This window comes from Mustelus asterias, chromosome 10 (genome assembly GCF_964213995.1).
Source record: "Mustelus asterias chromosome 10, sMusAst1.hap1.1, whole genome shotgun sequence".
NCBI classification, from domain to species: Eukaryota; Metazoa; Chordata; class Chondrichthyes; order Carcharhiniformes; family Triakidae; genus Mustelus; species Mustelus asterias.
The window spans coordinates 104,827,745-104,839,802 of record NC_135810.1 but is presented as its reverse complement, the minus strand read 5'-3'; the positions used below and the strand labels follow the sequence as shown (position 1 = coordinate 104,839,802).

The window sequence follows — 12,058 nt, the reverse complement described above, 5'->3', positions numbered from 1 at the left end:
ATTGCCCGACAATGCTCTTCGCTATCCGCAAGTCCAGCCATCTTCGTGTCATCCGCAAACTTGCTGATTACACCAGTTACACCTTCTTCCAAATCATTTATATATATCACAAATAGCAGAGGTCCCAGTACAGAGCCCTGCGGAACACCACTGGTCACAGACCTCCAGCCGGAAAAAGACCCTTCGACCACTACCCTCTGTCTCCTATGGCCAAGCCAGTTCTCCACCCATCTAGCCACTTCTCCTTGTATCCCATGAGCCTTAACCTTCTTAACCAACCTGCCGTGTGGGACTTTGTCAAATGCCTTACTGAAATCCATACAGACGACATCCACGGCCCTTCCTTCATCAACCGTTTTTGTCACTTCCTCAAAAAACTCCACCAAATTTGTAAGGCACGACCTCCCTCTTACAAAACCATGCTGTCTGTCACTAATGAGATTGTTCCATTCTAAACGGAATCTAATGTGTTTAGAGAAGGTTATAGCATGAAGAATAAATAAGAGCCAGCAGAAGCATGTGGCTGTTGCTTAGCAACTGGGGGCCATTTTAAGGTAAAAAGGCTTTTTGAATTTAGTTTTAGCTGTATTTGTTTGCAGATGGAGATAGGACACCCGAGAGTGAACATCTCTCAACTTTGCCAGGAGAAGACATGTTGGACAGAACAAGGGGACAGCAGGGAGGCAGACTTCCTAAAGAACCAGAAAAAAATCCAGATAACAAGGGAATTGGGACAGAAATAATGTGTTAGGAAGACCAAAATTAAGAGAACAGAGATCAAGATATCATTCAGGGAAAAGCAGTGCTGCGAGCGAATGGGACAGCTGCAGCAACCAGATTTAAAATGGGACAATAAACTTCAGAGGTAAATCAAAAATTTGATGCCATTTTAATACAGTCTGGGAATCGATCGTTAAAGCAATTGTGAAAGCAAAGAAATCCTGACGGGGAAAGGTGCAAAACCTTAAGCAAATCCTTAATGGACAACAATTGAGAGAAAGCACTGTTTAAAAGAAGACTTGAGACTGTGTCTTCTTTAAAGCAGAATTTAAGATCATTCATGTGGAAACTGGAGTTCAATGAGACAAGGTAGCTCACAGTATAAGAATCATCTGGGAAATTTTGAGGAAAAATCCCCATTCACTTGGGTACAGAGCGGAGTGAGTGTTTTACCATAGATTGTAATTAAAGGGACTTTGTGTTACTGAGACCATTGTAGCTTAAGATATACTTTGTAACCTGTGTTAACCTTAATAGCTATGTATATTTGTGAAGAAAAAGGGGAAGTAAAGGATCATAATCCAACTTTTCACATTTAATCTTTTTTTTGTTAAAACAAATTAGTGGTCCTGTGACTCTGTTCCTCCACATTTCCTAAAACTGTAGTTATGGTCTTTTGAGCCAGGTTTCCATTCTGAGATCTTCTCATCCAGTTATAACACCAACTCGGATCATTAAAAGGTTATATGAATATGTATAGAAGCTTAGTTAGACCACATTTGGAGTATTGTGCACCATTCTGGTCTCCAAATATGAAAAAGGATATGGAAACCTTACTGAAAGTACAAAAATATCTACAGGGATGACACCAGAATTGAAAGGATTTAACAATCAGGCAAGATCTTTAGAAAAGAGAAGGTTGAGGAATGAATTGATAGAGCTCTTTTAAGAGCACAAAAGAATTTGACAGGATAAACATGGAGATGTTTTCATTTGTGGGGTGACCAAATCTAGGAGCCACAGCTTTAATAAAACTAGTGGGGAATTCAGATAGTGGTTAGAGTTACTACCACAAGTAGTTGAAGGCAAATGGCCTGAACACATTTAAGGAGAAGTTACAAGGGAGAAAGGAGTAGGATACACATTAATAGCATCAGATAAAGTGGGGCCAAGGAGGAAGCTCAGGTATGGCACTTTGTATTACCAAGTACTTACTACACAGAAATAGGCCATTTAGCTCAGCAAGTCTATGTCAGTGTTTATGCTCCATACAAGTGTTAGGAAAATAAAGGTGGTTAGATTCATGCTGGACAAAGACATTTGAATGTGTGGGGGTTGGTTTCAATTCCAACTGTGATTCTTTTGTGCTTAGGGCAACAGCATGAAGAACAAATAAACCAGCAGTGGTAGCTTAGCAACTGGGGTCTTGTAAGGTAGAGAAGCTTTTAAGTTTTAGTTTAGTTAATTTGATTGCAGTTGGAGATAGGTACTGAGGGAAGGCAGCTCACCAATAGAAGCAGTTGGTTTTCATCTCTCAGAATGTTTAATGCTTCAGTGAAGCATCTTACTCTTCTGAGTTCTATTGGATACAGGCATAACCTGTCCAATCTTTCCTCATAAGACAACCCATCCATTCCAGGTACGAGGGAAGCGACATAAATATTTAGTATCAGTTTCAAACTGGTATACATCAGGACAATATTGATTTGATTCTTCAAACAATGCATGCAAATTTGACACAAAGGGAACCATTATCTGTTCTGGCAGTCCTATTAGGAGACACTCTGATAGACAAATCAGTGCCTCAAAATTGGCATCACTGATAGGTATAGCATCTTTTTATGATAAAGGCCTTGAATTATTTTGTTTACATGTTCAAACTCATATCTAAGCAACTATGGCACAGAACGATGTCAAAATGAGGTTACAATTACTGTGCTTGTAACACTTCTTTGGTTTGGTTTTACAATAAGTATTATATTGCCATTTAAGTCATGTATATATTTTATCATATTAATCTGGCCTGAAATACATAATCTACCTTTTGGAACAGACTACAGCAAATATGCCGTTTTCAGTATAACCTGATGGCAAAAGGACATTTTGTTAGTCCAGAGGCATACCACATCCCATTCACTATGTACATAAAATTAAGTTTTCAGTTCACTGGAGACAAAGGTCAATATATGGAAATTGCATTTTTGATGCAAGCACAAGTAGCGTTTAGAATTGGTTCACATTGTAATGAGTACTCTTGATCTTCCTTTTTCTCTTCCTCAACCAAATTTTCTCCTCTTGCTTAGGTTTTTTCTATCGTTGAGCGAATGGTTCATTTCTGTGCCCACTAACTAACAGATGTACATGTTTTCCTCTAAATCACCACCAGGACAATGCTGAATCAGAGGCCCCATTAAAATAATGTTAACTCATTTGGGATACAGGTGGCCCCTGCCTATCGGAGGTGCCGTGCTCAAAGTTACGGATCTTCAGCGAGGTTAGAAATTTGATTTTAAATTGTCAAGGAGCATTTTGATAAATATATTTTTGTTTGCAAGGGCAATTGAGATGTACAAATATTTTTACACTTTCTTTGCCAAGTATTAGATACGCCAGACAGAATTTGATGTTGGAGTAAAAGTAACGCAATGTAGCATGAGATCAATGTAATATACACATTATAGATGGGCCTCAACTGTTACAGTGTAAAAGCATTTGAATTTGATAGTCAACCATTGAAATTATCCAGTTAACAAAAGGATACTGTCCACAAGACTGACGAAGGTCTGGAACAAATTTTCATAGTCTTTTTATTTGTAATCAAATTAGACTGAAATTCATTGGTGACAACAAAGCAATATAGTAATGAATTCTTGACATCTTCCCTCTGGGGGGGGGGGGGGGGGGGGGGGAAGAGGAGATGGGGAGGGGGAGCAGGAAGAATAATTTCAACACGTGAAAAAAAATTGACAGATTGAAGGGACAAATAATCAAGGTCATCAAAACAGTCAAAAAAGTATATTACATGATAAACATTTTTAGTCCACTACGTAAGCAACAATTGCTAAATAATGTCAGCTTGTGGTCAGACTGCAAACCTCATTCACCAAATCTCAATTTCCTTGCGTAATAACTAATGTTCGGTGCAGGGCATAAAAATGGTGTTCCATATTTCTTTATGTTCCTTCAAAATTCAACACATTGAGATATATACGTGTACAGATTTATTTAGAGTCATACTTAGTGGAAAGGTGATTCTCAAAAGGTTCAATACAATTATTACTTGTGGTAGGTAGTTATTTGGTACATATTGTGCAGCCTGTGTTGTAAGATATTTAGTCTTTGTGCAAATCTAAATACTCTATGGTGCAACAAAAGCTTCTGTTGCCTGCATTGCACATCCAAGGCATGGCCTCACAGCTGCCCATCAAGAAAACCATATTTCATATGAAATTCCCAGCTACGATAAGGAGACTTGGGAATTTCTTGGCGATCAGCAAACGATGAATGATACACAAAACATAATTACAAGTGAAAGATAAAAAGACTGAGAAATATATTAAAGCAACATCTATTCCTAGTCCTCTTAAATTCACAATATGGCAATAAGTGTATATATTTTTTTTTAAAAGCCAAAAGAGACCAGTAGAATTGCATTTATTTTCTTGGTAACGACAGTTCAATTCCTTGGACTAAACTCTACGTTTTCACACACAATTTAAAAGAATAGAGAACATATTATGATTTTTACCATCAAAAAGCAGACTATTGTAGATGCTGAAAATCTGAAATTAAAAACAGAACATGCTGGAAATATTCAGCAGGTCAGAGAAACTGCTCTCCACAGATGCTGTCTGACCTGCTGAGTATTTTGTGATTTTTATCATCCTGCTTATAAAAAAAAAACATAATTAACATTTACTGTAATTTTTACAAAAGCACAACTTCATTTACTTTTTTTGGTGGAATTCATCCCTTTGTACATATTGACGAGTCTAATTCAAGTGACACAACAATCCTCAGAGACTGACACAATGGCCTGCAGTCCCAAGGCTCTGAATTATTTGCCACCAAAGATGTTCTTTGTTGTTTGGAAGTTATAACGATGGCAACTGAAAGGTTAATGTGAGGTTGCAGTTCTTCATCTGAAGCGCCCTCCTTGTGAACGATGCAGTGTTCAGAAACTCAGCAGTTGGTACTTCCTCACAATGCCATCTCTGGAACATGTGTAGGCAAACTTCTCCCACAAAACTACCTGAAATGCAATACATGTAGAAAGGTAAGTATTGGAAAGGGCAAAGTATTGGAAAGGATTATAAGAGATAGGATTTATAATCACCTAGAAAGGAATAATTTGATTAGGGATAGTCAGCACGGTTTTATGAAGGGTAGGTCGTGCCTCACAAACCTTATTGAGTTCTTTGAGAAGGTGACCAAAGAGGTGGATGAGAGTAAAGCGGTTGATGTGGTGTATATGGATTTCAGCAAAGCGTTTGATAAGGTTCCCCATGGTAAGCTTTTGCAGAAAATACGGACACATGGGATTGAGGGTGATTTAGTGGTTTGGATCAGGAATTGGCTAGCTGTAAGAAAACAGAGGGTGGTGGTTGATGGGAAATATTCATCCTGGAGTTCAGTTGCTAGTGGTGTACCGCAAGGATCTGTTTTGGGGCCACTGCTGTTTGTCATTTTTATTAATGACCTGGATGAGGGTGTGGAAGGATGGATTAGTAAATTTGCGGATGACACTAAAGTCGGTGGAGTTGTAGACAGTGCGAAGGGAAGTGGCAGGTTACAGAGGGACATAGATAAGCTGCAGAGCTGGGCTGAGAAGTGGCAAATGGAGTTTAATGCAGAAAAGTGTGAGGTGATTCACTTTGGAAGGAGTAACAGGAATACAGAGTACTGGGCTAATGGTAAGATACTTGGTAGTGTGGATGAACAGAGGGATCTGGGTGTCCATGTGCATAGATCCCTGAAAGTTGGCACCCAGGTTGATAGGGTTGTTAAGAAGGCGTATGGTGTGTTGGCTTTTATTGGTAGAGGGATTGAGTTTCGGAGCCAGGAGGTCATGCTGTAACTGTACAAAACTCTGGTGCGGCCGCATTTGGAGTATTGCGTACAGTTCTGGTCGCCGCATTATAGGAAAGATGTGGAAGTGTTGGAAAGGGTGCAGAGGAGATTTACCAGCATGTTGCCTGGTATGGTGGGAAAATCGTATGAGGAAAGGCTGAGGGGCTTGAGGTTGTTTTCGTTAGAGAGAAGAAGGTTAAGAGGTGACTTAATAGAGGCATACAAGAGGATTAGATAGGGTGGATAGTGAGAGCCTTTTTCCTCGGATGGTGATGGCTAGCACGAGGGGACATAGCTTTAAATTGAGGGGTGAGAGATATAGGACAGATGTTAGAGGTAGGTTCTTCACTCAGAGAGTAGTAAGGGCGTGGAATGCCCTGCCTGCAGCAGTAGTGGACTTGTCAACATTAAATGCATTCAAATGGTTATTGGATAAACATATGGATGATATTGGAATAGTGTAGATTAGAGGGGCTTTCGATTGGTTCCACTGATCGGCGCAACATCGAGGGCCGAAGGGCCTGTACTGCGCTGTAATGTTCTATGTTCTATATCAAAAATGAGAGGAGATGGCAAAAAGATATTGTAGCACAGAGGCATCCCTAAGGTGAAGAACAACTGTTACTCCTGTTAATTCTTGTGGGAACTCATTTCAGGAGCAAAAACAGTTTTGCAGGGTATGCAGCAGCTATGTTAACATAAATATTTTACAACATCATTAGCTTTCCCAACTATAATTCTATTACAGCATTTAGTTGACAAATTTTAACTCAAAATATTGATCTTGGCATCCAATTCTTCAGAATTAAAAACAAATGCATATAGCAAAACCTAAAAGGCACATAGTCATGTCCAATCATCCCAAGTCTCAATAAACAGCACGGTGGCACAGTGGAACACTGCTGCCTCATAGCACCAGGGACTCGGGTTCGATTCCCGGCTTGGGTGACTGTGTGGAGTTTGCACGTTCTCCCTGTGTCTGCGTGGGTTTCCTCCCGGTGCTCCGGTTTCCTCCCACACTCGAAGGATGTGCGGTTAGGTGAATTGGCCATGCTAAAATTGCCCCTCAGTGTCAGGGAGATTAGCAGGGTAAATACGTGGGGTTATGGAGGTGGGATTGTTGTCGATGCAGACTCAATGGGCTGAACAATCTCCTTCTGCACTGAACTTCCCCATCTAAATACCCTTAATTAAAAACATCCTTGCTACATACTCAACACTGGATATAAAATGATATATTTAAAGCATTATTCATAATGTGTGGATTTGATTTTCCAAACATTCATAGTCAGAGGTTGAAAAATCTAGCTCAGGGAAATTAATTTTTTATTATGTTCATGCTTGATGCGACCAAACATAGCTGACAGAAATATGAGCCATCATCGTTTTGCTTACCTTGTAAATGGGGTCACAGTCAGGCCCTGTAAATTCAATGACATAATCTTGATCCTGTTGAATTATGTAACAACTTCCATCGCCTGAAGCAATAAGAAAGTTACAAAATGAGATAGATTCCAATATTTGGCTGCAGGTTACATCTGCTGTAGTTTCAGCTGATTTGACCATACTCCAATAAACAAGAATATTATCGTATATTTAAGGTTAAACTCCCAGTTCTGATGAGAATTTGTCTTTCCTCTTTAGTTTTCTCCTCGCCTCTTCTAAAGATTTTAATTTTTGTTGGAGACACGGGTCCATCAATGCTAAATGTGTTCCAGCAATTCACTTAAGCAGTCAGCCTGGTCGCTGAGTGTCAACAAGATGATATACATGCCTATACCTGTTCTCCCACAACATCCACTTACCACCCGGAGTCAATGTGATCAGAAACATGCCTCTGGGTTACTGCTTGTTTAATTTTTGTTTCCATAGTCTTCTTATGTTTTCCCAGGCAGTTGAATATATGGCACCCAGCTAAAAGGTCTCTTGGCTATTTATGGTCAACATGCTTTCCTTCTTGGGATGAATTTGGTCAGTTTTCAGCTGAGCCAGTGATCCAAAGTATCAGGTCTGCGAGTGCTGAAGCATGAAGTGGGGATGCCGGCGTTGGACTGGGGTAAACACAGTAAGAAGTCTAGGTTAAAGTCCAACAGGTTTATTTGGTAGTAAATGCCACTAGCTTTCGGAGTGTGCTGCTCCTACGTGAGGTGGAGTGGGAGATGTGCTCACAAACAGGGCATACAGAGACACAAACTCAATTTACAGAATAATGATTGGAATGCTAATCAATGCTAATACAGCAAATCAAGTCTTAAAGGTACAGAGAATGTGAGTGGAGAGAGCATTAAGCACAGGTTAAAGAGATGTGTATTGTCTCCAGACAGGACAGCTCGTGAGATTTTGCAAGTCCAGGCAAGTTGTGGGGGTTACAGGTAGTGTGACATGAACCCAAGATCCCAGTTGAGGCCATCCTCATGTGTGCAGAACTTGGCAATCATTATTCTGTCAACTGAGTTTGTGTCTCTGTATGCCCTGTTTGTGAGCACATCTCCCACTCCACTTGACGAAGGAACAGCACGCTCCGAAAGTTAGTGGCATTTGCTACCAAATAAACCTGTTGGACTTTAACCTGGTGTTGTTAGACTTCTTACTGTGTGCCGAAGCAAGCAGTTTCAAACTCTAACTCTGTCTCCTGTGTATCACAGGACAGAGATGGGAGGGGTGGGGAATATGAAAACCAGAATAGGAATTTTAAATTCAAGGCACTGTTTGACCAGGAACCAATGTAGATCAGCAAGCACACAAGTGATGAGTGACTGGGCACTTGGTGCGAATAAGGACCCGGGCAGCAGTTTTGCATGACCTCAAGTTTGCAAAGGGCAGAATTCGAAAGGCCAGTCAGGAGAAAAAAACATGGAGAAAGTTTGAACAGCAAATGATTGGAATCTCTTCTCACTCTGGGGTGTCTATGATCATTTGCAGAGAGGTAATTTGCACTCAGCTACCTTCAGTTCTAAACTGCCTGGAGAAACCAAGTGCTTCATTTGGGAGGAGGGCAGTAGTGGAAGGAATGGAGACAGCGAAGAGGAATACACCACTGAAAGTGGAGGGATAATGTGAATGCAGCGTGTTCAAATTATTATATTCCATTTTGGTTATGGGGGAAGCTTCTAAAAGCATTAATCTTTTTTAAAAAATCTTTTCAGAGGCTAATCGACTTGCTGTGTATTTCCAACTTTTTAATATTTTCCTAAATTAGACTAATATGTTTCTAACATGAGCACGTTTGTTAAGATAAAACATTTTTTTCCAGAATTGTGTGTAAAGAACATGTAAAAGAGAAATGAATGCTATCTTACCATGACTAGCCATAAAGCCTTCTCTACAAGGCAACAAGGAAAGCACTGGTGCACCTGATCGATGGATAAGCTGCACAGGAGTTCTGCAAAAACAAAATAAATTGAGTTTATTCCTACCATTCACCATACTCGCAGGAGATTGTGGCACATTAGCTCCTCTCCAGTAAGCAGGATTTTCTATTTCATGTAAAGTTATGAAATTCAGTTCTTCACTACGCAACTCTCCTTCTGACCCTCACATTAGTTAATGGTTTATTTACCCCACAAACTGTTCCTCTCCCCATAAAAATTGGTAGAATTACCTTCCATAAAAAATCTCACTCACCATCTGCCCAACATGCAGCCTCCTTTTCCTCTCCAAGACCTTCCTCCCGCCACCATACTCCTCCACTGAACTCCACAGGACTTCATACTTTCACACAGCACCATAATCATCCTAACCAAGGACATGAATGACCTCTTCTACAACTGTGATCTGGAGCTTTATTCCTTCGGTCATGGACCAGTGTTGAGGGGGGGGGGGGGCACATCAAATTAACCTGCCCTGATTTTTCTTACACACAGACACAAGAGTGGTTTCACAAAGTCCACCCCTTGAGGGGGGTGGAATAAGGAAAAAGGAGGTTCTGGGCACAACAACAGAAACAAATACACATATCGGTTTTCATGTGTCCAGAGGCCAGAATAAAAGTCAACTGGAATGTTCCTTCATGAGGAGGTTGGCTGATTGTAGAATGTTCCTGTCCTTCCAGAGTGAGGTTTGCACAACAGGAGAAGGTGTGTAGAATGAGTTAGTCTGCAAGCACAAGTTCTGAGGTTTGAGCAGTTGGCAGGTTTGATGAGGGTCTAAGGTCTGTCTGCTGCCGCCAGCTTGGTGGTAGATAGCACAGGCTATTGTCTGGAGTTCTGTTCACTTTGAGCGTCAAACAGGAACTGCTGGAGTTCAGTTCCAACAGACAAGACCACAGTGCAGTTTGGGGAACGTCACGTGACTTACCTCCTCAATGTTGGACACAGGATGTATATTCCCAAGGCTGGAACCTTGGTGTTTAATTGGAGTTGAGATCCTTTTGTTTTTAGAGATATGGGTGTCGGGTTAACTTCATTGACACTTTGTTGAAACCATTGTTAGGGCTGCTAATGCTTTGGCCATTAGCACCATTATGGGAGATTCCGACTTGAAGGTTTCCCTTTGTTCAGAGTTAGCTGGACAGACTCCTCGTTCCCATGGCCAGTGTTACCTTGAAACTGCTGCAAGGCACCAGGTGATTGGCTGAACCACTTGTTAGCTCAGTAATTTTTCATTTTTACCAGCACAGGAAAAAAGACTTTACAAAATAATCCAGCTGATGACGTCATGTCTCGTCCGCGACACTTCTCTTTGCAGTGTCTTATACAGTTGACCACTCTATCCTCCTTCAAAGTTTCTGTGGTCCAGCACAATTGGAGTGTATGATTTCATTCACACCAATCTGAGCACAACTCCAGCAATTGCTTTGCTGCTTTCACAGTTACCCAAGAATCTATCCTCTGCACTCTCTTCTTCTTCATCTATATGTTGTCCTGCAGCAGCACATCTGCAGGCACAGAGTCAGCTTTCATGGGTACGCTGAAGATACACAACCTCTCCACCATCTCTCTCGATTCATGAAAAGTCTAATTACTGTCACACATCAAGATCTGGATTAGTCAGTGTCCTCTAGCGCGGCATCAGCTGATTTATTGCACAAACCCATGGTCACCCTCACTCCTTCCAAATGCTTCCAGCATCCATGTACTATCCCTCCCTTGATTCAACCACAATTAGCAGAGCATTCAGTGACTTCAGTGTTACTCTTTGGAACTTCCTATCTGGATCGCTTTAAAAATCTCACATACCTCTCCTTTCTGGTTGAGTATCCTTTCTCTATACTTCTATTTAGGAATATTTTTATGTGATAAGGATGCTCTATAAATGCAGGTTGTTATCGAATTGCAAATAATTATGTTAAAATATATTACAAGTGATTTGTTCTAGTGGGACATCTCTCCACAAAGCCTGTCAATTGATTCGCTGCTCAAGTACTGTAATTTACAATAAAAAGACCCAGAAATAATTAAAATACAGGCACCATATTGAGATGATCTGAACAATTACAAGACATTTGCCAATGCATTACAGAACAGCTAAGGTTAGTGACAGAAAACATGAACAAATCTTAATTTGAAATTTATTCTTTCCCAAAGAAGTTTTCCCCAATTCCGCAGTGGTTAGCACTGCTGCCTCACAGCACCAGAGACCCAAATTCAATTCTGGCCTTGAGTGACTGTCTATGTGAAGTCTGCACATTCTTCCTCCATCTGTGTGGGTTTCCTCCAAGTGCTCTGGTTTCTTCCCACAGTCCAAAGATGTACGGGTTAGGTTGATTAGCAATGCTAAATTGCCCCTTAGTGTCAGGGAGATTAGCAGGGTAAATACCTGGGGTTACGGGGATAGGGCCTGGGTGGGATTGTTGTTGGCACAGGCTCAATGAGCCGAATTGCCTCTTTTTGCACTATGGGGATCCTATGATCTGATTTATTCTGGATAAAGATTCAAATTTAAGAATATTTGTTCTCAGTTTTAAGTAAACAAAAATTAACCAATTTATAGAGGATAACAATGCTTTTTCTCCATAAAATGTAGTGCAATTTTACACTAATTATAAAGAATTATGAAGTATTTACAATAGAGAATCAAGCCCAACATCTTTATACACCACACAAAGTCTCCTCCCACCCTTCATCTAACATCAACTACCAATCCTTCTAGTCCTTTCTCTGCTTGTGCTAATCTGGCTTCCCCTTGGCGCTACAATGCTAATTGCCTCAACTACTCCCTGTGGTGGTGGAGTTTCACATTTTTATTAGCAGTTCTCTTCTGTATTAACTACACCCCCATAACTTGGTGTCATCTGCAAATGTTGGAATCGTGCTTCCGATTCCCATGT

General features: G+C 40.6%; 1 protein-coding gene across 1 annotated transcript in view; it reads right to left on the bottom strand.

The window, feature by feature from the left end:
- Window positions 1–3,479: 3,479 nt before the first annotated feature.
- The window catches only part of LOC144499829 (proteasomal ATPase-associated factor 1-like), a 33,976-nt gene continuing 25,397 nt past the window's right edge, over window positions 3,480–12,058 (bottom strand). Inside the window, exons 10-12 of the mRNA XM_078222359.1 lie at window positions 9,090–9,172; window positions 7,186–7,268; window positions 3,480–4,972 (exon numbers count right to left, since the gene is read on the bottom strand). Of these exons, the coding sequence (XP_078078485.1) occupies window positions 4,895–4,972; window positions 7,186–7,268; window positions 9,090–9,172 (244 nt within the window). The 3' untranslated portion in view covers window positions 3,480–4,894. The remainder of the gene's footprint in view (window positions 4,973–7,185; window positions 7,269–9,089; window positions 9,173–12,058) is intronic.